Source organism: Cervus canadensis, chromosome 16, assembly GCF_019320065.1.
Source record: "Cervus canadensis isolate Bull #8, Minnesota chromosome 16, ASM1932006v1, whole genome shotgun sequence".
NCBI classification, from domain to species: domain Eukaryota; kingdom Metazoa; phylum Chordata; class Mammalia; order Artiodactyla; family Cervidae; genus Cervus; species Cervus canadensis.
In genome coordinates, this window is record NC_057401.1 from 23,851,858 (window position 1) to 23,877,609 (window position 25,752).

Sequence of the window (25,752 nt, forward strand, 5' to 3'; positions counted from 1 at the left end):
GCGAGAACTGCAGTTTTTATTGTATAGTAGCTTTGAAAGTCTTGTGTGTTAAGAAAATCTCAAGGCAGTTTTTTTATTCTTAGTCCTACTACCCCCAGATTACATGACATTTGCATCTTATTTTAATAGATGCAGAATTTATTATGACTGAAATTCTTTGTTTCAGGTTTTTACGTAGCAGAGAATACTTGCATTTTTTCTGGTGATATCTTATTCCCCTTGTGTGGTCCCCAGATGAGCCCTGATCATCCCAGATACATTTTATGTACTCTTTTGGTGATTAATATTTTACCTCTGCCAACATTCTCTCTAATTTGTCCATGAACAATTCCCTTGAGGACCTTTATATCCTCTGTTGTAATGTTTATAAAATCGATTCTAACAGTTCAAATAGTCATGAGTATATGCCCTTTCCTCCTTTGGAGAAATGTGGAGGGGATAGTCTGTTCAGGTGGAGTCATAATTCCTTGGATGAATGTCATAAAATTTCCACAGATTCACCAAATAAATGAGGCATAATGACCTATTTTTAAGCAGATACCTTTGTGTAATCCTTTCCTTTCCAACCTCATTCCCCCTACTGTGTTTTTGGTTTTGATTTTTGTTTAATTTTTTAACGTGCTGGTTTACTATCACCTTTCAGATTTTATTTTTTTGGGGAAAGCTGAATTTGTCAGCTAAAGACTATGATTTTTAAAAATTTTTTATTAACCATGAATATGATTGCTGTGTTTTTTTGTTTTGGCTTTTGGTTTTTTTACATGTCCCTGATTAGTAGATTTTTGTAACAGTTGCTTCACAGTTATGGTGTGATTTGCAAATTAGAAAAGAGAGATTTGAAGAATTACTTAGATAAATGTAGAAAACCAGAGTGGTCTGATTTTTTTTTTAAAGCTCAGTCATATATCCTTAGGGAATCTATATCTTAGACAAGCAATAGCACAGGCTACCTGATTGAGTTTTTGTTCTTAATGAACAAAAGCTAGGTGCTACACAGATTGTCCTATTTTCCTCCTACAAGAACTTAAAGTTGAAACGAAAGCAAGAACATGCAAGTTTGGACATAAGAGCCATCAGGCATCAGCTTCCTACACAGACGTAGCCAGCCCCCATCTTTTTACATATAATTTATAGGTAGAAGTATGGACAGTTTTAAGTTGACTTAAAACTCAACATTCAGAAAACTAAGATCGTGGCATCCAGTCCCATCACTTCATGGCAAGTAGATGGGGAAACAATGGAAACAGTGACAGACTTTATTTTGGGGGGCTCCAAAATCACTGCAGATGGTGACTGCAGCCATGAAATTAAAAGACGCTTGCTTCTTGAAAGAAAAGCTATGACCAACCTAGACAGCACTTAAAAAGCAGAGACATTACTTTGCCAACAAAGGTCTGTCTAGTCAAAGCTATGGTTTTTCCAGTAGTCATGTACGGATGTCAGAGTTGGACTATAAAGAATGCTGAGCACTGAAGAACTGATACTTTCGAACTGTGGTGTTTGAAAAGACTCTTGAGAGTCCCTTGGACTACAAGGAGGTCCAACCAGTCCATCCTAAAGGAAATCAGTCCTGAATATTCACTGGAAGGACTGATGCTGAAACTGAAACTCCAATACTTTGGCCGCCTGATGGGAAGAACTGACTCCTTGGAAAAGACCGTGATTCTGGGAAAGATTTAAGGTAGGAGGAAGAGGGGGTGACAGAGGATGAGATGGTTGGATGGCATCACCAACTCGACAGGCATGAGATTGAGCAATCTCCGGGGGCTGGTGATGCACAGGGAAGCCTGGTATGCTGCAGTCCATGGGTCACAAAGAGTCAGACATGACTGATCAACTGAAGTGATGGACCAAAAGAAGAGAATGCATGTTGTAAAGGTGTGTATTAAATAAGAGCACACAAATGGGACACTGAGAGGATATAATATTTTGCTCAGGAAAATCCAGGCTTAGATTTTTCTACTAGCTTTCATCTTGCCTCTGCCCAAGACTGGCATATCCCATCAGAATAAGTCCATGGAATTGGAAGATCAGCAAACATTGTTCTGTCTAATTTATGTCTCCAAATTGTTATAATGGAGAAAGGCTATTGTCTGTTGGGCCAAAGAGCAAAATGTGTAGTTGATATTGTTTTTAGCTGCCCTGAAAATGAATATTTAGGGACAAATCCCACCAGAGCTTGGAATCAGGTCTTACTTCTTTCAGTGCTAAAGGGTAGGGAGAAGCCCTGGCAGCCAGGACCTCAGAATGTAACCAGGGCTTGGCCAGTTGGATGCTCCAGCTTGATGGTCAGTGATACCCAGTTGGAGTGGTTGGAGGTCTTTCTTTTGCTGCAGTGGCGTTCAGTACAGGATGCCCAGCAGTTTAGTACAAATGGTGACTCCTGTACTGATGGTTGTTGCAGTGTTACTGTAGACTGTATTGGTTCTAGCAATTTTTTAGTCTTTTGGTTTGTTCTGTGAATTATCAATAACCTTCCAATAAATTACTTTTCAGATATTTGCAACCAGAACCTTGACTGGTACAAAAGAAAAAGGAGGACATCCTTTTTAAAACACTTAACAATGTTCAAGTACCATGTTTTCCTGATAGTTTGCGATCTCCTTTGAATAGGGAGTGAGTGCTTTATTTGAAGAAAAAAAAATTCTTGATGTTGTTGAGACTTCATTCAAGTAAGACCCCAGTTAAATATGTCAGGCCCATGGGATCCCTCTATTGTCTTCACCAGCCTGCGATATAGCACCTGTACCATCTGTGTAATATACCCAGGAACATAAGTTAAGGTATCTGTGCCTGTACTGATTGCAGGGAATAAAATAAAGCAAACAGTAAAAATGTTTATGATATATATTAAGTTCACATTGCTACTTCTAATCTTTTGAGGGGCAGAAGATTGTGTTTGTCACTATTTCGTTTTTGATCAGTTATTTGTAGTGGAAAGAAATCCATTGATATTTCATAGATGATCCCAAGTAGAACTGCTTGAATCTGTGTATTCAGCCTTTGCTTGTGAAGTTTGACAGTCTTCTAAATTGTCTCTTTAATAAAACACACCTTTAAATAACTCTCTCAGATTCATTCCAGCTTTTAAAGTGAGAAGGTGGCTTGAACTACCACTGCTGCCAGCTCAGCTGTGGATCTGAAATATCCAGCTGTGCCCTCTCTGCCTCTCTCATCACCAATAACAGACTTTGCAATCAGAGTCTGTCTGACACGTGTGTTGATGTGTGAGGTGAGATAACATCTAGTTCACTGTATTGACTCTTCTGAGTTAGACCATAGTAAACATTTGTCTTTGTCAGCAGTTAAAGCAACGTGATTGGAGGATGCTCAGGAATTACAGACACCACCACCACCCCCTCCCCTCACCAATAGTGTGCTTTTGTCTAGGTCTGCATAGACATAGCAGGAGATTTCATAATCAAAGAGAATTGATTTAACTGTTAAGATAGACCAGTCATGTTTAAAAGCTGTTTCTCCTCTCAGGAAGAAAAAAAATCTAGTGATGGCCCCCCTCTGCATCATATTATGATCTCTTTTAATAGTTATTATAGCAAACCAAAAGGACTGTTTTTGTGGTTAGCCACCATTCATACTTACCATATCAGATCAGATCTTTGACCAAATGGACAAATAAAATAAATCCAGACCCTGAGTTATCTTGAATTGTATGCTATGAGAAGAGTCCTGATGGGTGGTCACAAAATCAATTTTTAAGAAAGCACTATTCTAAGTGAAAAGTCTAATAACCACAATCACAGTGATAATAATACCTATTATTGAATACTGTTCTGCATATTTGATATATAGTATCTAATTGACTCCTCCCAACAATCCTTTGAGATGACCCTTGCTTTCTAGATTAGGAAACAGGTATTGGTGAAGTAACATTCAGATTGTAATAGGTTTGGATGTCAGGCTTGTCTGACCATGCACTTAATCAAACCATGTGGTGAATTACTGGGGAGCACATTCTACCACGTGATAAATGCTGTACCATACACTTAGGGTCCAAAACTGAATCAGAAGTGGAACCTGCATTGAAGTGCTCCAAGCCCAGTGGGGGAACATTGACTAAAGATCACCTTTATTCAATAGAAAAATGAATATTAGGACAGTGAAACAGAAAAGGTGCTAAGGGAGTTTAAAGGAGGTCATCTCAATCAGATTAAGGGTTGTAGAAGTCTTCCTGGAAAAAATGATCATGTAGCTGAATTTTAAAGGATAACTATGTGCCAGCCAGAGGGAGATAGTGGAAAATGATGTATAGGCAGAGGGTCAACTCCTTTGGCATGGAGCATGAAGGAGGCTGGGTCAGGAACTGCAAATAAGTCTGTGTGGTTGGCACGAGGACTATGTTGAACCCTGGTTTGGATACTTTATAAACATTATGAACATTATGTCATGTCATCCCTCTAACAACCATTGGAGGCTAGAAATAAAGCAAAGTCCAGGTCATAGAGAGCCTATCTGCTTAGATAAGGAATTTGGTCATTTTCCTGACAGCTATTGGTAGTGCTGAAGAAGACTCTTGAGAGTCCTTCGGACTGCACAGAGAACAAACCCAGTCAATCCTAGAAGAAATCAACCCTGAATATTCATTGGAAGGACTGATACTGAAGCTCCAATACTTTGGCCACCTGATGTGAAGAGCTGACTCACTGGAAAAGTCCTTGATGGTGGGAAAGATTGAGAGCCAGAGGAGAACGGGGTGACAGAGGGAGGATGAGATGGTTAGATGACTTTACCGACTCATTGAACATGAGTTTGAGCAAACTCTGGGAGATGGTGAAGGACAGGGAAACCTAGTGTGCTGCAGTCCATGGGGTCGCAAAGAGTTGGACATGAGTTAGCATCCGAACAACAACAGCAACATGATAGCCATGGAAAGATTTTACATCATGGGAATGACTTGATGTGCTTTAGGAAGATCTTTATTAGCATTTTGTAGACAGAGTTGGGGAGAAGGCAATGGCAACCCACTCCAGTACTCTAGCCTGGAAAATCCCACTGGCAGAGGAGCCTGGTAGGCTGCAGTCCACGGGGTCACAGAGAGTCGGACACGACTGAGCGACTTCACTTTCACTTTTCACTTTCATGCATTGGAGAAGGAAATGGCAACCCACTCCTGTATTCTTGCCTGGAGAATCCCAGGGACCGAGGAGCCTGGTGGGCTGCTGTCTATGGGGTCGCACAGAGTCGGACATGACTGACGTGACTTAGCAGCAGCAGCAGCAGCAGCAGACAGAATTGGATAAGACCCGAAGTAAGGACACCAATTATGGAAGAGACCGTGTGTTTTCCAGGAGATAATGGTGACACCGTGATAGTGGCTTTAGGGCTGGAAAGGAACAGGGAGATGGTAAAGACCAAATTGGGCAGATTTAGAGGAATTGGTGACTGAGAGCTCTGTGGGACTGAGCTCCATCTTCTTGGAGCCTAAAGGTTGTTAAGTGAAGGAATGCTGTATGGTTCCAAAATATGAAATAGGATTCCCACTATTCAGGTCTACAAGGAAAACAACTTTAGTTTGATTTGTTTTCCTGTTGACTATTCCAAGGCTTCCCATCTCCAGTTCCAAAAGCATGAAGAGCAGAGAGACTCTGCTTTGTTGGGATTTTTCCTGGGAGATTTTTAGATGACCTGTAAACCCACTTGAAGATCTACCTAGGGATTCTAGCTCTTTTAAAATATTTGCATCCCCTGATTTTTCCTAAGTGTACAAAGTATAGGAAAATGCCATTGCTAAGGAATAGTAAATGTGTTTTTGGTAGTGAGTGTATTTTTATGCCCTAATTCTCATTTAGAAAAGCTGTTTAGAAAGTGACCAAAAAAGAGGTTCAATACAAAATGTGTCTCTTTCATGTTCAACTAAATTTGTATCTCTTTGCTCTTTAGGGGAAAACATAATAAGTTGTCAGAAAATGACGCAGGTGAAGCCCTGATTTGTATACCTTTATGAATATGCATTTAGCTTGGTTCTCATTACATATAGTCATACCTGGAGAATTTACTGCTACTTTTATTGGGTAATTCTGTCATTAGAAAAATTAGATACTCTGTCCAGCCATTGTAAAAGAAAGACTACATCTTAAAAACAAGAAAGATGTTTATTTTCTACTTAGCTTCCTCTTTGAGTTTCTTCATTTTTACTTATAGAAAAATATCCCCCTAATCTATTTCTTACATGAGAAGACCTGAAATTATGGATTGCTTGAATATAGGAGAATCTTGAATTAGAGTTCCTTTAGTCTAATTATCAGATACATGCCTTAACTTTTAAAACTCGACTTGTGGCTTATCTGGAAATACATGTACTAGGACTCGTGAATGCCACTGATCAGGATGACTGATGCGCAGACTGGGAGCCACGTGGGCCCCTGGTCTGGTTCAACGCCGCGGCACTCTCTTCCATTCAAAGTCTCAAATGTCTGCCCCTCTGCAAAGCCGTGAGGCCAATGTCTGTAGCTGCTAAGCATGAAATCCCCTGCTTCTGTTTGTTTCTTTTGTTGCCACGAGTTAATAGGGACAGAGACAGGAGACAGCCCAGAACAAAGCAGAAATAATGGAGTATTTCACCCCAAAAAGGAATGTGGATTGAGAAATACAAAGGGGAAGGCAAAGACAGACTTAGTGTCCTGAGGCAATGTGATGTATTGGACAGAAGCCTCAGCCCTGAGACAATTCTGGGCCAAAGCCTTCATCTGTGAGCTCGGAGCAGCCTGCATGGCCGAAAGATTTGACCCATCTTATGTAAAAACAACTTATTGTTTTTTCCCCCACTAGGGTCTTAAAGGGCCACAGGATTTTTCACCTCAAAAAGTGGATTGCCCTTGTAACATGGAGAGGAGTTGTCTGCTGGGATCTGCCTGGTGATCAAGGGCCTCTTCACAGCACTCTGTCACCCTGCTGATTATTTCTGTAGCTGAGGGTGCCATTTTGAATTTATATTCTTCTCACATCTTTTGCAAGACCTACTATGTAGTCCCAGACACCAGAGCATTTTTGAAATTCATTTTTCTTCTTGCATATGGAAAGAAAGGGTTAGCTAAGAGCTTGCATGTTCATATAGGCTGTCTCTTTGACATGGATTTCCAAACAGTCCAGTTTATTCATGTATTTTCTCCCATACTCTTCCCTGACATGTTTTATTTTGTGTAGCATTTGCTTGTTTTATTTACTTTATTAAAGTATAATTTACATGCACATATATTTTAAAGGAGAAAATTTGAAGACTCTTCCTTTAGAGGTTTTTTCCCCCTTATTTACCATGCTCAGAATCAGAAATCTCTGCCATTAGCATGGGCTTTTCGTCAGAGACAGGCTTTGACCTTTCCATAGGACAAAAATGAGTTAAATGAAAGAAGCAAACAGCAGGAAAAAGACGCTAGCAGCCCTCCAATGTCCTCTTTTCTTCCAGCCTAGCCAGCTCCCCCTCCTTCTCTGCTCCCTAAGTCAGCCTGAAGGAACCCAGTTCCTTTAACTCTCCTGGGAGAAGGATGCAGTTCTCTGCCTGAAATGAAAGGTACTTCAGCCATGAATGGGACAGTGCAAGGAAGGAAGCATCACTGAGACTCACATCTTCCCCTTTCTCTGCCGGCATCTGTCCTGTTACACAGACAGGCTTTACTTCCTCAGGACAACATCCCTGACTTCAGCCGTGGCTGTACCAAGGCCAAGAGGACATGAGTAAGAGCTCTGGAGCCAAATGGCCCTGGTTGGAGCCGCAACTCTTGTCTCTCTCACACTATCTGGCACAGCTTCGTATCTGTACATTGTCCTGTTCACAGAATGCCCCTAATTTCGCCTCTGTATGACACACCCTCGGGTATTAGAGGCTTTTCATTCCCGTCACTCAGAAAATTCCTCTGGAGCCAGACTGCCAGAGTTCAAATCCTAGTTCCACTTAAACAACCATATTTAACTTCTTTGGGCCTCGCTTTCCCCATCTTAAAATGGGAAGTGCAAAGTACTTTTCTCATTGGGTTGTTCCTAGGAGTAAGTGAATTAACACTCACAAATCATTTATATCTTGTGCTTAATATAGTACCAATCACCTTTGGTTTTGTTTTGTGTTATTAGGACACAATTCTTCCTCATGTCTTTTTCAGAGTTTAAGCAGTTCTTTCAAGCTCTATAAATGTTTGGTTGTATTTTCAGAAGATGGACCCATATTTTATTATTATAGACTTGGGAAATATTTTAAAATTATAGTTTTGTATGTTAACACACTGAATTTTTTTTTCAGTGAACATGTTTAGTGTTAGAAAACATTCTAGAAATTGACTTCTTTTCAAAATCTTTATTGTCATTGTGACAGTTGGCGAAGGTCAGAATGTATAGGTGTCTTTTGGTTTTGAAACAAAACCACCTAAGAAATATATCCATTTCAAGTTATGGGTGACTTTTCTATTGCTTTTAGGTACCAATTAACTAATTTTTTGTTAATCTGATAAATATTCATTGAGCAAAGTGCTAGGCCCCATTTGAGGGCTTCAGGGAAAGATGCAGTCATCCACCATAAGAAACCTCTAGGTTTTGTTTGGCAAGACTTGTTTTATTGATAAATAAGGAGGAGATAGTTTGGGGCTTGGGCAGTGACTGTATAGCTGTGGGAAGCCCCAACACTGACAGAAGAAAATTTTCCAGAAGCTCTACAGAGCCTCAATCAGATTGAAATCATATACAGAATAAAGTCATGTATTCAAGATGAAAAACAGAGCATCACTTGAAACAAATGCCATGTCCCCAGAGGCTAGGGGGTTAAGTGAGATGGGATGGTAGGAGATACTGGCAGTGCAAGGGCCAGTGCCAGAGGGGGAGGATCTCAAGCAGGACTCTGTCTAGAAACGTGAATTGTATGACAGCTCTGCCTCTCTGCTTTGGTGCCTGGCTACCCTGGGTGGCTGTAAAATGAAACTTTTTGACCGAGTAATCAGATCAGGGATTATTGGGTCAGTGTGCATAAATCTGTTATCTAATAATTCTTGCAGAAGTCAGGAAAAAAATATATGTGGCATAATATTAACCACAGTGCTGGAAGTATGTTAAAGGACCAAGGAGTAGAAGAAAGGAATAGTTCTCTCTGATGGAAATGGAGACCTTCTGGAGGAGATGTCATCTGAGCAGAACTTTGAACAGAAATTTGTCAAGTAGAGAAGAGGAAGAGCCTTTCTTTCTGAGTACACGGGACCCGGGTGGCATAGAAACACGAAGTGCTCAGGCTGTCTGAGGGAGTAGAGAGTGATCTGGAGGATGACTGGCATCATTCAGGTAGAGATGCAGAGGGAAGAGTGATACGTGGTAAGTGCTTCATCCGTGCTTTACAGCATCAGTTTGGTGAACAGTTGTTCAATGAGTCCTGCTATGTACAGTGCTCTGCCAGTTTACCAATGTCTGGTACTGTCCCTAGCAGAAATGGGGACATTTTAAAATAATCTTGCTGCCTTGGTGCTAGACTACCAGGCTGAAATACAACCCCTCATTTTACCCTGGCAATTTAATCTTTTGCTTATTTTTTTTTTCCTGATACATGTATGTGATCATCCTCCTTCAAAAAAAGATTCCTTAATATTTTGGCTTAGGCTTTTTGGCTAAGCCTTTCAGCTCAGGCGTATACAATTTGTCCAGAGTATACAACAGTTACTACTGGTGATTCAGTCTTGGCCCTCTCTCAAGACATTGGCTTACGGTGTCCTCACACACAGTGTTGGTAGAAGCTTGTGAACTTAAGCTGGCAGGAAACAACCTGCATCTTAACATAATGAGAGAGAGACTTGGTTCTTTTGGAAAGGAACAAGTCATAACAGACCCTATGTGAACAGACCTATGAACTAGCAGTCTAAGCAAGAGACCATGACCTTGGTTGTCTGCTGGCATCCTCCATGTGGACTCACCCTGTTCTCCATTCCATGCTGCAAGTGAAGGTTAAGCTTTGTGTCTTTTAGTGTCTTGGGTTGGACTGGGATGGCATGGAGCATGTGGAGGCAGCTGTGGGCCGGTAGAAGGGAAGTCTGGGCTGCATGGTGGACTGCCAGGCCCTTCCTTACCCAAGAGAGATGACAGTCGTCTAAGATACCTTAGTGAGATGAGGTAAGGTAATAAATACACTTACTTACTTGTATGTTACCTTCTTGTAGCATAATGCATTGAACTAATGCCTCATAACATCCTCCTAAAGAAAGGAAGTGGCTGATAGTATTAAAGCGTTACTGGTTAATCATGGGGAGACTGAAGCCGGCTAGGTTTATGGGCCTGCACAGAATCATACAATGCCTCAGTGTCTGGCCTGGGAATGAAGCCTGAGTTTTCTGTGTGCTGTCAGGACAGCCGACAGCTTTGTGTTTAGCATTGTACACCGCTGAAAGGGGCTTACTCTTAACAATGCACGGGCTGCTTTACGAGACAGACACAATGAACTTTGGTACAGTATAGTCTAGAGGCCAAAATGAGTAATTTTAAGTAAATTGACTATGAGATCCAAAGCTTCATTAAGTATTAAAGTGAAAACCAAGTAAAAACTGTAGTTTTTAGGAACTGACTCAAAAAACATGAACATTCTTCCCCCATTTGAAGTAGCATAGTTTTAAGAGTCTTATTTTGTTGGCTTCAAATCTGACACTATCCCTGTCAACCATTGAATTTATTTATTTCAAATAAACCCCCAAAGAGTCTGTGACTTATTTCAAAGATACTGTCTTATAATAATTGTCAGTTTAACCTTTATGCTTTTTATGTTCCAAAATGTCTTATCTCTATAGCCTGTGTTTTTAGAGTGGGTTGTTTTATTTGGATTTAGTTCGGATTCTTTCAGAACAGTTGAAATATAGATCCTGAAATTCAAGAAAGAGATTGGGGGGAGAGGGGAAATATTATATTAGGTGTCTTTACCAGGCTGAAAACATGCAGTGAAGATGGCATCATAGGAGGATAGAAAGATGAGATAAAAGACAGGAGTAGAGTAGAATGTCACTCCTCAATTGCCTTTTATGTGACACACGTCTTAGGTGACCTAGAATAAATGAGCAGATGATGTAGATATTTTTGGGTTTGGCTGCAAAGTTTTTACACTCTGTAATTTAAAAAGAACATGAAGATAAAATTCTGGAACGTTTTCCAAAATATGTTGAGTAATATTGGCATATGAATGATTGAAACTGGGCAATATATGGCAATCAGTTCAGTTCAGTTGTGTCTGACTCTTTGCGACCCAATGAACTGCAGCATGCTAGGCCTCCCTGTCCAACACCAACTCCCGGAGCCTACCTAAACTCATGTCCATTGAGTCGGTGATGCCATCCAACCATCTCATCCTCTGTTGTCCCCTTTAGCTCCTGCCCTCAATCTTTCCCAGCATCAGGGTCTTTTCAAATGAGTCAGCTCTTTGCATCAGGTGGCCAGAGTATTGGAGTTTCTGCTTCAACATCAGTCCTTCCAATGAACACCCAGGACTGATCTCCTTTAGGATAGACTGGTTGGGTCTCCTTGCAGTTCAGGGGACTCTCAAGTGTCTTCTCCAACACCACAGTTCAAAAGCATCAATTCTTCGGTACTCACCTTTCTTTATAGTCCAACTCTCACATCCATACATGACTACTGGAAAAACCTTAGCTTTGACTAGATGGACCTTTGTTGGCAAAGTAATGTTTCTGCTTTTTAATATGCTGTCTAGGTTGGTCGTGACTTTCCTTCCAACGAGTAAGTGTCTTTTAATTTCATGGCTTTAATCACCATCTGCAGTGATTTTGGAGCCCAGAAAAATAAACTCATCCACTGTTTCCCCATCTATTTCCCATGAAGTGATGGGACCAGATGCCATGATCTTAGTTTTCTGAATGTTGAGCTTTAAGCCAACTTTTTCACTTTCCTCTTTCACTTTCATCAAGAGGCTCTTTAGTTCTTTTTCACTTTCTGCCATAAAGGTGGTGTCATCTGCATATCTGAGGTTATTGATATTTTTCCGAGAAATCTTGATTCCAGCTTGTGCTTCCTCCAGCCCAGCATTTCTCATGATGTACTCTGCATATAAGTTAAATAAGCAGGGTGACAGTATACAGCCTTGATGCACTCCTTTTCCTATTTGGAACCAGTCTGTTATCCCATGTCCAGTTCTAACTGTTGTTTCCTGACCTGCATACGGGTTTCTCAAGAGGCAGGTCAGGTGGTCTGGTATTCCCATCTCTTGAAGAATTTTCCAGAATTTATTGTGATCCACACAGTCAAAGGCTTTGGCATAGTCAATAAAGCAGAAGTAGATGTTTTTCTGGAACTCTCTAGCTTTTTTGATGATCCATTGGATGTTGGCAATTTGATCTCTGGTTCCTCTACCTTTTCTAAAACCAGCTTGAACATCTGGAAGTTCATGGTTCATGTATTGCTGAAGCCTGGCTTGGAGAATTTTGAGCATTACTTTACTAGCCTGTGAAATGAGTTCAATTTGAGGTAGTTTGAGCATTCTTTGGCATTGCCTTTCTTTGAGATTGCAGTGATAACTGACCTTTTCCAGTCCTGTGGCCACTGCTGAGTTTTCCAAATTTGCTGGCATATTGAGTGCAGCACTTTCACAGCATCATCTTTCAGGATTTGAAATAGCTCAACTGGAATTCCATCACATCCACTAGCTTTGTTCGTAGTGATGCTTTCTAAGGCCCACTTAACTTCACATTCCAGGATGTCTGGCTCTAGGTGAATGATCACAACATCGTGATTAACTGGGTCGTGAAAATCTTTTTTGTACAGTTCTTCTGTGTATTCTTGCCACCTCTTCTTAATATCTTCTGCTTCTGTCAGGTCCATACCATTTCTTCCTTTATTGAGCCCATCTTTGCATGAAATGTTCCCTTGGGATCTCTAATTTTCTTGATGGGATCCCAAGTCTTTCCCATTCTATTGTTTTCCTCTATTTCTTTGCATTGCTCGCTGAGGAAGGTTTTCTTATCTCTCCTTGCTATTCTTTGAAACTCTGCATTCAAATGGGAATATCTTTCCTTTTCTCCTTTGCTTTTCGCTTCTCTTCTTTTCACAGCTATTTGAAAGGCCTCCTCAGACAACCATTTTGTTTTTTTGCATTTCTTTTTTGGGGGATGGTCTTGATCCCTGTCTCCTGTACAATGTCATGAACCTCTGTCCATAGCTCATCAGGCACTTTATCAGATCTAGTCCCTTAAATCTGTTTCTCACTTCCACTGTATAATCATAAGGGATTGATTTAGGTCATACCTGAATGGTTTAGTGGTTTTCCCCACTTTCTTCAATTCAAATTGTCTGAATTTGGCAATAAGGAGTTTATGATCTGAGCCGCAGTCTGCTCCCAGTCTTGTTTTTGCTGACTCTTATCGAGCTTCTCCACATTTGGCTGCAAAGAATATAATCAATCTGATTTTGGTGTTGGCCATCCTGTGATGTCCATGTGTAGATTCTTCTCTTGTGTTGTTGAAAGAGTGTGTTTGCTATGACCAGTGCATTCTCTTGACAAAACCCTATTAGTCTTTGCCCTGTTTCATTCTGTACTCCAAGGCCAAATTTGCCTGTTACTCCAGGTGTTTCTTGACTTCCTACTTTTGAATTCCAGTCCCCTATAATGAAAAGGAGATCTTTTTTGGGTGTTAGTTCTAGAAGTCCTTGTAGGTCTTCATAGATCTGTTCAGCTTCTTCAGCATTACTGGTCGGGGCATAGACTTGGATTAATGTGACATTGAATGGTTTGCCTTAGAAACAAACAGATCATTCCGTTGTTTTTGAGATTGCACTTAAGTACTGCATTTCGGACTCTTGTTGACTGTGATGGCTACTCCATTTCTTCTGAGGGATTCTTACCCACAGTAGTAGATATAATGGCCATCTGAGTCAAATTCACCCACTCCAGTCCATTTTAGTTCACTGATTCCTAAAATGTCAATGTTCACTCTTGCCATCTCCCGTTTGACCACTTCCAATTTGATTGGAAGCCTTGATTCATGGACCTAACATTCCAGGTTCCTATGCAATGTTGCTCTTTACAGCATCAGACCTTGTTTCCATCACCAGTCACATCCACAACTGGCTGTTGTTTTTGCTTTGGTTCCGTCTCTTCATTCTTTCTGGAGTTATTTCTCCATGATCTCCAGTAGCATATTGGGCACCCACCGACCTGGAGAGTTCATCTTTCAGTGTCCTATCTTTTTGCCTTTTCATACTGTTCATGGGGTTCAAGGCAAGAATACTGAAGTGGTTTGCCATTCCCTTGTCCAGTGGACCAAATTTTGTCAGAACTCTCCACCATGACCCATCCATCTTGGGTGGCCCCACATGGCATGGCCTAGTGTCATTGAGTCAGACACGGCTGTGGTCCTGTGATCAGATTGGCTGGTTTATCAGTCACCTGCTACAGCAGTCAGTCACCTGCAGTTTCATCTTGTATTTGAGAGTGATGATCATTTCAGCCAGGATAGGTGGGCCAGTCTTCTTTTCAAGAGAGAGTTCAGGGGAATTTCGGTACAGGAGCTGAGCACAAATGGGGGTGTTCAGAGCAGGAATAGGGTCTCTCTCCTCTTTTCCCAAAAATATCAAAGCAACCCAGTAAGAGAGACTAGTGGTGTTATCTATCATAGCTGAACTTGGCAGAGCTCTTCTTAGTGCATAGCTGGCCAGTCTTTGAGGGAATGCGTACATACGTATATCTGTCTCTCAGGAAAACTCTCATCATGAGTTCAGGGGACTTCTTTCTTTTATGGGTAAGAAAAAGTTTGCAAAAAGTCTGATATCATCAGCCAACCTTCCTACGAATCCGGGATGTGATGTACTGGCATCTAGGATACTTTTTGTAGTTGTAGTCATTAATCTTGTAGGAGAGGCAAAATGGAGCTCAAGTAAGGCCAGAGAAAAGTCACTAATCTGATGGAGGAGTGGGAGGGGTTTGCTATATGAAGGCACACTGAAATAATTAGGACTTCTCAGACTTGAAAAGACTGAGAAGAAATATGATTAGAGTTTAATAAATCCAAGAAGAATATGGGTTAGATGATCATAGAATTTACCAGAAGTAGGCAGAGCTTCTTAAAAGCCAAGGAAAAGTGAATTTAGGACAAAAAGAAGTTCTATCATACCAAGAAAGTAGGTCCTGCACGTCAAAATCACTCTTTCGGGAACTGGGCTAACACTTCTGGCATTGGAGAGAAGTGAAAAAGTCTAGTATTTCTCAATGTTAACACTATTTTCTTGAAGTATGAGGGGCCCAGAGAGCATCGATCAAGCTTCCTGTTAACCTTTACATTTTCTTTTCTCCTTTCTTAGATGATATTTAAATGTCATTCAGTAGTTCTTCATTGAAAGTGGATTCTATGCTGTGGTCTCTGCTGAGCACTGGGGATACTAAGATGAAGATGAACAGATGTGGTTCCCACAGTCTGGTGATGAATAAGAAACTAACTGTCTGTGTGATGAATTCACAAATGTGCTCTGAGAGCTGGACACAAATTGCTCACATAGTCTTACCATCAGAGCAGGCAGCGCTGAGGAAGGGTTGCTTTAACGGGAACCTGAAAGTCAGTGAAGTGTTCAGTATGCCCGAAGTTGGGGGAAAAGGGAGTGGCATGTGTTGAATGCTGTGCGATGCCAGAGGGTCAGTGTTACTGGAGGTGGAGTACTAAGATGGAGAGTTACAGAGATGAGGCTGGAGGCTTGGGTGGAGCAGATCATGGAGGGCCCTGTAGACCACCTGGGTCATAATGGCAGCCGCAAAAGAGAATAGAGGGGGCAATGGTGAATGTACTAGGACTCGTTGGAGGATTTTGATGTTGTCCAAGCAGCAGTGACCTGGGCTGGAAAGAGGCAGATAGATTCTAGAGCTATTTCAGAGGTCATACAGATTGGACTTACTGACTATGAGAAGTGAGGGTGAGAAATAGTCAAGCTTGATTTGTAAGAGTGTGACAGCCCGTTAGACCTCGTATTTCATCAGCGTAAGAAGAATTATAGGTCTCTTCTCTCATGATCTCCAAAGGACCAAGAAGTCAGTAGATCTGCATCCCTCTCACCTCCCTGTCTCCTCCTTCCTCATGTATCTTTCAGGGCCTAAATACTTTAGGCTTTGTAAACTAGATGGCCTCTAATAAGTGTATGTCAATTAAGTAGAAAGACCAAAACCTGCATGAACGATTTCCAGTCTCCTAAATCCCCTGGTCTTTTAACTATTGCAGAGCAAGCACTAGTTCATAGTACCCTGAGGTCATTTGACCTGAAGCAAAATTCTAGGTTGTGTCAGAAGAGGATTTTTGTTTCATTTGCTTCTCCCAAAAGTGGAATTCCTTCTGTTTGGTGGTTTAGGAAGGCTAGTTGAAGTTCCAAGGGTGGTATGTGATTTTCTTTGTCCAGATTTAAGAAGTCAATTTTTTTTACCAAAATTGACCAATAAGGGAACCTTTTCTGTCACTTTGCTTTTTCAGCATACTTTTTCCCAGTTTCTCATCTCATTTAGATGATAGCCTTGATGAAGCCCAGTCACCCCTAGTGGGCTTCCTTAGTGGCTCAGATGGTAAAGAATCCACCTGCAATGCAGGAGACCTGGGTTTGATCCCTGGATTAGGAAGATCCCCTGGAGAAGGGAATGGCTGCCCACTCCACTGTTCTTGCCTGGAAGATCCCATGGATAGAGGAGCCTGGTGGGCTACAGTCCATGAGGTCACAAACAGTTAGACATGACTTAGTGACTAAGCATGCACAAAATGTTTCAAAAGTCAGGATGACAGTGATATATGTGGGAACTGAATTTAATGATTTTAAAAGAATTTTATTTTGAAATAATATTAAAGCATTGTAAGTACATGGAATTTCCCTTAGACTCCACTCAGGTTCCTCCGTCATTAACATTTTACCATGATTGCTTTATCACATTCATCACCATCTAAGTGTGGAGGTGGTGATGGAGGTAGAGATTTAGAAATGTTCTTAGCCAGTTAACTGCAGATATCAAGACCCTTCGTCACTAAACACTTTAGTATTTGTTTTCTCAGGACAGTGATATTCATTTGGTAACCATAGTCCAATGATAAAATTCAGGAAATTTAACCTTATGCAATACTATCATTGCAGGTTCTAATATTCAGTCTCTGTTCAGCCGTTATCTGTTGCCCAACAAGGTTGGTTTATGGTGTTTTTCCTCCACCCAATCCAGGATCCAGTCCAGGAGACATTGTGATTATTACATCTCTTTAGTCTTCTTTAACCTGAAACAGTTCCTCAGCCTTTCTTTGAGATGTTAGAGAGCAGGCTAATTGTCCTGTGGAATGCTCCTCACAGTGGTGGTATCTGACCTCCTGGTGCTCAGATGCTGGTGGTGCGTTTTTGACAGGAAAGTTGTGCGATGACGTGATGCCCCTTGCAGTGCCCGATCACAGCAGGAGGGGTTTTCAAGTCCTTGTGAGTCTCATTTCTGGGATATTAATTTTGATTGCTCAGTCTCTCCTTGGGTCTCTCACCATCAATGCCCCTTTCCTCCTTAGAATGAATAGGTTATTTGGTTACTTCTCAATATGTGATCATTTAAAATGTGACTATGCTTTGCCTCTATAATCTTGTTAAAGAGCCATATTTCCCCTCTCTTGGCAGTGTTTTAGAGCACTCTGCTGCAAGGGTCCACCGCCTGCACGCCCGGAGTATGACCTGGTCTGCATAGGCCTCACGGGCTCTGGCAAGACCAGCCTGCTGTCCAAGCTCTGCAGTGAAAGCCCTGACAGTGTTGTGTCAACAACAGGTGGGTACTGTACCAGGGTCCTCGTCCTTTTCTTCCTCACCCCTGAGATGCTCTCTTTTGCTTCCTATGCTTTGGTGGGATCCCCTCATTTCACTGAGATGGTTCAATGAGTTTATTATTTATTTTCAGATATTCTTATTTTTCAAACTATGTTTAAAGGAGGCTTTAATAGCATTAAATTGTACCTTCCATCCCTCTAGTTGGTCATTTCAGTGCCACTGAATAAATCAAGCCAGGAGAATGTTGATAGAAAATAACTCTGCAGCCTAGAATCCTAGTACTGTGACAAATGGGTTCATCTCAGACCCATTGAGTGTCTTTCTCCCTTGAGGTGTCACCCTAACCTACTTGTGTTGGTCACACACTCCCTACACGGTACAAGTGATAATCTCAGTCTTCTTCCCTGGAGGATGGTGGGAACAGGGACCATCATTCAGGCTTACCATGTTCACTGAGGTAGCCTAGAAAAGTCAGTCTAGGCGCTGGTTCTGTCAGGGCACATTTTGCTCCTGAGGGGACATTTGGTAATGTCTGGAGACATTTTGGTTCTTAGAACTGGGGGAAGGTGCGACTGACTTCTTTTGTGTAGAAGCCAAGGATATTGTTAAATATCCTATAGTACACATGATGAGCCCCCACCAGAAAGAATTATCCAGCTCAAAGTGCTACCAAGAGCTTTTGTCACTCCCCCAATACTTCCTCTTTTTCACCTGAAAATGAAAGACAGGTGTTAATTAAAGGAAATTATGGAAGAATAGTTGAAGGAAATGAAAAACAGAGGTACTGTGGGAGGAGTGGGCTGAGACATTGTCTGCAAAACTTAAAAAGAGTTTTCATTCAGACAGCTTACTTTGAGCACCTACTTTGAAGAAGGAAATGGCAACCCACTCCAGTTTTCTTCCCTGGGAAATCCCATGGAAAGAGGGGCCTGGCAGGCTACAGTTCATATGGTCACAGAAGAGTCAGACATGACTTAGCAACTGATACAAGCACAAGCAAGCATGATGTGCTAGATCCAGGGTTAGAAACTGGGGAAAACTCTAGTTAACATTCCAGAGAGTTAGTCTACTGGCCACATAGACATTAAGCTTGTGTCTAGAAATATATAAAGGAGGAGTGATCAGTTTTGCTTGGGCTGGTGGGAGGAAAGGATGATGCATGATGGAGTTCTTTCCATTGGATCTTGAGGACAAGCAAGCTTGTCCAAGAGGTAAGAATAAGAGAGTGAGGTAGAAGAATAAAGAGGATTTGGGGGGCAGAGGGGAGGTCTGTGTAAAGGCAGAGAGGCCTGAAACAGGTTGCTATTTCCTGGGAACCACATTTCCATGTGGCTGTGATGCATGGTTAATAGAATGTCAGGAGTCATAAGAGATAGGCAGTGGCCAAATCTTGGCAAACCATTTATGCTGTGCTCAGGAATTTGAGTTTTATCTGTAAATAGTGGAGGGACATCAGAGTATTTTAAACAAGGAGAAACTGTGTGGTCAAAAATCCATTTCAGAAGGATAACTGTTACCATGATGCTAAGGCTGAATTGTGGGACCCTTAGCCATTAAGTAAGGCAGTGGTGGGAGGGAGAAAGGGAGACATTAGATAGGATATATCTCATCTTCTGCTGCCTGCTTCTCCTTCTGCCCTCATCTTTTCCAGCATCAGGGTCAATGAGTTAGCTGTTCGCATCAGGTGGCCAAAATGTTGGAGCTTCAGGTTTATCATCAGTCCTTCCAGTGAATATTCAAGGTTGATTTCCTTTAGGATTGACTTGTTTGATCACATTGCAGTCCAAGGGACGCCTCATGAGTCTTCTCCAGCACCACAATTTGAATGTATCAATTCTTCAGCACTCAGCCTTCTTCATGGGCCAATTCTCACATCCATACATGACTACTGGAAAAACCATAACTTTGACTATAGGGACTTTTGTCAGCAAAGTGATGTCTGTTGCCTTTTAATACATTGACTAGGTTTGTCATAGCTTTCCTTCCAAGGAGCAGGCGTCTTTTAATTTCATGGCTGCAGTCATCATTTGCAGTGATTTTGGAGCCCAAGAAAATAAAATCTGTCACTGTTTCCAATTTTTCCCCTTCTGTTTACCATGAAGTGATGGGATTGGATGCCATGATCTTCATTTTTTTAATGTTTTAAGCCAGTTTTTTCACTCTCCTCTTTCACCCTTTCTGCTATTAAAGTGGTATCATCTGCATATCTGAAGTTGCTGATATTTCTCTTGGGCAGTCTTGATTCCAGCTTGTGATTCATCCAGCCTGGCATTTTGCTTGATGTACTCTGCATATAAGTTAAATAAGCAGGGTGACAGTACAGCCTTGTCCTACTCCTTTCCCAGGGGAGTGGCCTATAGAACAACTTTAATTCACCTGATATATGAGTAACACCTAATATTTTAATGTATCAAGGTGAGTGTGTAGAGAAAGGGATAAAAAAAATAATTTAAGAAATGATGGATGAAATGTTACCAGTCTTGAAGATAAATAACAAATCCAAGACATTCATCAAACAACATGCACAAGAGATAGTACACCAAGTCATGTCCTAGTGAAATTACTAAAGCCAGTGATAGTTTGTGATGGTTAATTTTATGTGTCAACTTGGCTGGGCCACAGTTCTCAGATATATAGTCAAACATTGTTCTGGATATTTCTGTGAGTTTGTTTATATATATATGTATATATATATATATATAAATGAGATTAATATATAAATCAGCAGACTTTGAGTAAAGTTCTTTATATGATGCAGTTTGGTTTGTCTAATCAGTTGAAGGCCTGAATAGATCAAAAGACTGACTTCTCCAGAGCAAGAAGGAAATCTGTGCTGGCCTTGGGACTTAAACTACAGCATCAACTCTTTCCTTGGTCTCTAGTCTGCTGATCCACCTTGAAGATTTTGGACTTGACAGCCTCCATGATATTATGAGTCAATTCCTATGAACATTTTTCTGTGTATACATACACATCCTGTTGGTTCTGTTTCTTTGGAGAATGCTGAGTAATACAAAAAGGAAATCTTAACAACAGAGAAAAAAATTACACAGAGACAAAGATAAGGGTGACATCAGATTTCTCACTGGAAACAATGCAAGGGAAAAGGCAGTGGAATGCATTTTTAAACTATGAAAGGGGGAAAAACTATCAACCTGTATCCAACAGAAATGTCTCTCAAAAAGAAAGTAAAAATAAAGACTTTTTCAGATGTAAAAGTAGTGAAAGTATTTATTGCTAGCAGACCTACATTATAAGACCATCATTATAAGAAAATGCTGAAGGAAGCTCCTCAAGCAGAAGAAAAATAATTCAAGATGGAAACCTGGATCTATACAAAACAAAGTAACAGAAATTGTAATTAATGGATAATTGTATAAGACTTAGTTCTTATTCAAATCTCTTTATAAGATAATTGTATAAATAAAAACAGTAGCAATATATTGGAGGGTTTATAACATATAAATGTAAAATGCATGAGAACAGTAGCGTAAAAGTCATGGGGGAAAAGGGAAGTATACCACTGTTAGGTTCTTATATATAAAGGAGTTTAATAACACTTGAAGGTAGACTATAATAAATTAAAGGTATGTTATGAAGCCTAAAGCAACCACTAAAGTGACAAGCAAAATGTGAGAGCTAGTAAGGCAATAAATTAGATAAGACAGAATTACAAAAAATTGTTTTAAAAAAGACAGGAAAAAGGGAAACAAGAATATATGGGACAGGTAGAAAACAGATAGCAAGGTGATACATTCAAATCTGACCATCAGTCATCAAATTAAATGTAAAAGGTTTAGATTCCTCAGTGAAGAGATTGAAAATGATATGATTAGATTAAAAACAATACCCAGATAGGTTAAATGTAAGAAGATGGAAAGAGATATATCATGCTACTGGGAATCAAAAGAAAGTTGATGTGGCTATATTATATCAGACAAGGTAGACTTTAGAGGAAAGAATAATTCTGGGGATAAAGAAGTTCATTTCATAAGGATGAAGGGGTCTGAATCAGAGGACATAATGATGCTAAAACATTTACGTATGTAATAATGGCTTCAAAATACACAGCAAAAACTGACAAAACCCACAATTACAAAGATTTCAATACTTTAAATTATTGATAGAACACATGTGAAGAAAATCAGCCAACAGCTAGTAGACTTAAACAACAACAATCTTGACCTGATTAACATTTATAGAACCCTCTACCCAAGAGCTGGAGAAGGCAATGGCAACCCACTCCAGTACTCTTGCCTGGAAAATCCCATGGACGGAGGAGCCTGGTAGGCTATAGTCCATGGTGTCGTGAAGAGTCGGACATGACTAAGCGACTTCACTTTCACTTTTCACTTTCATGCATTGGAGAAGGAAATGGCAACCCACTCCAGTGTTCTTGCCTGGAGAATCCCAGGGATGGCGAAGCCTGGTGGGCTGCTGTCTATGGGGTCGCAGAGTCGGACACGACTGAAGCGACTTAGCAGCAGCAGCAGCAGCAGCAGCTACCCAAGAGCGACAGGGAATCGTCTTCTCAAATAAGACCATATTTGAGGACATGAAACAAGTTTCAGTAAACTAAAAAGGATTAAAATACATTGTCAGACCTCAGTGGAAATGAATTAGAAACCAAAAAGAAGATCATCTCTGGAAAAGTCCCCAAATATTAAGAAACTGAACTACTTCTGTATAACCAGTGGATCAAATAAGAAATCAAAAGAGAAATTGTAAAGTATTTTACACAGAATGGAAATACAACACATCAAAATTTATGGGATGTCTCTAAGTCAGGACAGTGGGGGCATTTCATAGCTCTAAACCCCTGAATCAGGAAAGAAGGCCCTTCAATCAGTGACCTCAGCCTCCACCTTAAGGAATGAGAACTGACTAAACCCAAAGTAAGCAACAGAAAGGAAATAATAAGGATCAAAGTGAAAATCAGTGGAATAGAAAAACAATAGAGAAAACTCATTAGATCAAAAGCTGGTTCTTTGAGAAGATCAATAAAATTTATAAAAACTCTAGCCAAGCTGATGAGGAAAAAAGAGATGGCACTGATTATAACATCAGAAATGAGAGAGGTTACATCGAGGTAGATTCTATAGATATTAAAAGGATAATAGAATATTATGAACAGGAGACTTCCCTGGCAACTCAGTGGTAATGAATCCGCCTGCCAATGCAGGAGACACGGGTTGACCCCTGGTCCAAGAAGATCCCACATGCCACAAAACAACTAACTACTGAGCCAGCGCTCTAGAACTACTGAAAGCCTCTGTGCCTAAAACCTGTGCACTGCAACAAAGAGTAACCCCCACTCTCTGCAACTGGAGAACACCCACATGCAGCAATGAAGACCTAGCACAGTCCAAAAGGAAAAATACATGTATATATCTTTTTTTTTTAAAAAAGTATTATGAACAACTTTATGCCAGTAAATTTGACAATTTAAATGGACAAATTCCTTGAAAGGTAAATCATCAAAATTCATTCAAGAATAAATCGAACACCCAGATCTGTAGTTAGTAATGAAATTGAAATTATAGTTTTTTAAAAAACTAGTTGGTTTCATTGGTAAATTTTCTCGAACATTTGAAAGAGGAACTAATGCCAGTGCTACATAATGTCTTTCAGAAAATTGAAGAAGAGGGAAAACTTTCAAATTTCTCGTATAAGACCAGCAAGTTTGATGTTAAAACCAGACAACAATATTACAAGAAAAGTAACATACCGTATTCCTCATGAACACAGATGCCAAAAATATAAACAAAAATCTAGCAAATAAAATCTAACAGTAGTATATTAATAGGTATTATCCTTTAATATATCATGACCAAGTAATATTTATCCTGGGAATACAGGACTGGTTTCACATTCAAAAATAAATAAATGTAACTTACATTATCAGTAAGCTGATATTGATCATCTCAAGAGGTACAAACAAAAAATGATTTCTGATAAAAAAAAAAAAACAACTCTTACCAAAGTTGGAACAGGAAGGAATTTTCTCAACTCTTAAAGGCCATTTATAAAAATCTATAGCTATTGTCATACTTAATGATGAAGTACAAAACTTATTCCCAGTCAGATAAAGAATAAGATGTGGATGTCTGTTATCACCACTTCTGTTCAGCATTGTAGTGGAGATTCTAGGCAGTGCATCAGGCAAGAAAAAAGAAAGAAAGGGCTTCCAGATTGGCAAGGGATAAGTAGAACTTTGTATGTTTGCTATGTTTTCTATGTAGAAAATTTGGTGAAATCTGAAATTTTATGTCAACAAATTAAGAGATGGCTAATATGAATTTAGAGTTGATAATTTTGGAGATGTGAAAATTTGAAGGATAACTTTGATCATTAGTTTTGGAGAATGTTGTCTTTAAGATTAGAAGCAGACAGAATGGTGGACAAATGTTAGCCAAATATTGAATTCATTCAGATAGATAAACAAATTCCCTGAAAGTTAGTATATGGAAATCCAAAGGTCCACATATAAACAAATGTCACAACTTAAAGTGGGACATTATTAAGAGGTGAGAGATGATACCACTCTAATGGCAGAAAGTGAAGATGAACTACAGAGCCACTTGATGAGGGTCAAAGAGGAAGGTGAAAAAACTGACTTAAAACTCAACATTCAAAAAACTAAATTCATGGCATCTGGTCCCCTCATTTCATGGCAAATAGATGGGGGAAAAGTGGAAATAGTGGCAGATTTTTTGGGGGGGAAATCCAAAATCACTGTGGACGGTTACTGCAGCCTCAAAATATAAAGGACGCTTGCTCCTTGGAAGAAAATCTATGACAAACCTAGACAGCATTTTAAAAAAGAGACATCACTTTGCTGACAAAGATCCATATAGTCAAAGCTGTGGTTTTTCCAGTAGTCATGTACAGATGTGAGAGTTGAACCATAAAGAAGGCTGAGCACCAAAGAATTGATGCTTTTGAACTGTGATGCTGGAGAAGACTCTTAGTCCCTTGGACAGCAAGGAGATCAAACCAGTCTGTCCTAAAGAAATTCAACCCTGAATATTCATTGGAAGGACTGATGCTGAAGCTGAAGCTCCAATACATTGGCCACCTGATACGAAGAACTGACTCATTGGAAAAGACTCTGATGTTGGGAAAGATTGAAGGCAGGAGGACAAGGGGGAGACAGGATGAGATGGCAGGATGGCCTCACCAGCTCAATGGATATGAGTTTTAGCAAACTCCAGAAGATAGTGAAGGACAGGGAAGCCTGGTGTGCTGCAGTTCATAGGGTTGCAAAGAGCTGGACATGACTTAGCAACTGAACAACAACAAATGATAAAGTGACAAAAGCGTAAGGAAACAAAGCTTGTCCTGGGCAACACTGATAAGGGAAGAGAGAGCTCTGTTTGCTGGTATAAAGAGGACAGAAAAGCATGTAAGAAAATGTTGGAGCCCAGAGAAGACTTTTCTTAACAAAGGTGAGGGTCCCTGGATTCAGTGGGAGAGCCTTGTAATGATTAAGAAGAGCAGAGTTGGGCATGAGGTGTGAAGTGAGGATATAGAAGAGAAGGGGTAGATGCTTGTTGGTTGAGTCTGTGTGTTTATTGTAGCTAATGAAGGTGGGCAAGATGTTGGAGAAACTAGTGGTGACAGAGGAAGGAGGGGTGGAGGCAGAGGAGAACTAAGCAGAATGATTTATCAGTGGACCCATACAACCCAGTCCCCACCACAGTTCCAGATAGACGTTGCTGCTATGCTCAAACCCAACTTCCAATTCCTTTTGTTGTATATGTATGTAACTGAAGAAGAACAAAGGAGGTAGAAGAAAGGTCCTATAATAAATGACAGAACCCAGTGGCGGAGGTCAGAAAGCCACACGTGCTTGTGAACATTCAATGTGGAGATGGGAAAACAGTCACAGGAGGCCTATGGAGAATAATGTACACAGTGAAGGAGCAAGAGACCTAACTATATGAAAATTTTGAAAGACTGGAAAGCTATAATTAAGAGGAAAAATAAAAGTGGAAGCAGTGCTATTGAGAAATATTTGTATAA

The 25,752-nt window shown here is 40.4% G+C and overlaps 1 protein-coding gene across 1 annotated transcript in view; it reads left to right on the top strand.

The window, feature by feature from the left end:
• ARL15 (ADP ribosylation factor like GTPase 15) overlaps positions 1 to 25,752 on the top strand; it is a 446,071-nt gene that overhangs the window by 141,343 nt on the left and 278,976 nt on the right. The window contains exon 2 of the mRNA XM_043488410.1: positions 17,584 to 17,728. Coding sequence (XP_043344345.1) covers positions 17,584 to 17,728 — 145 coding nt within the window. The remainder of the gene's footprint in view (positions 1 to 17,583; positions 17,729 to 25,752) is intronic.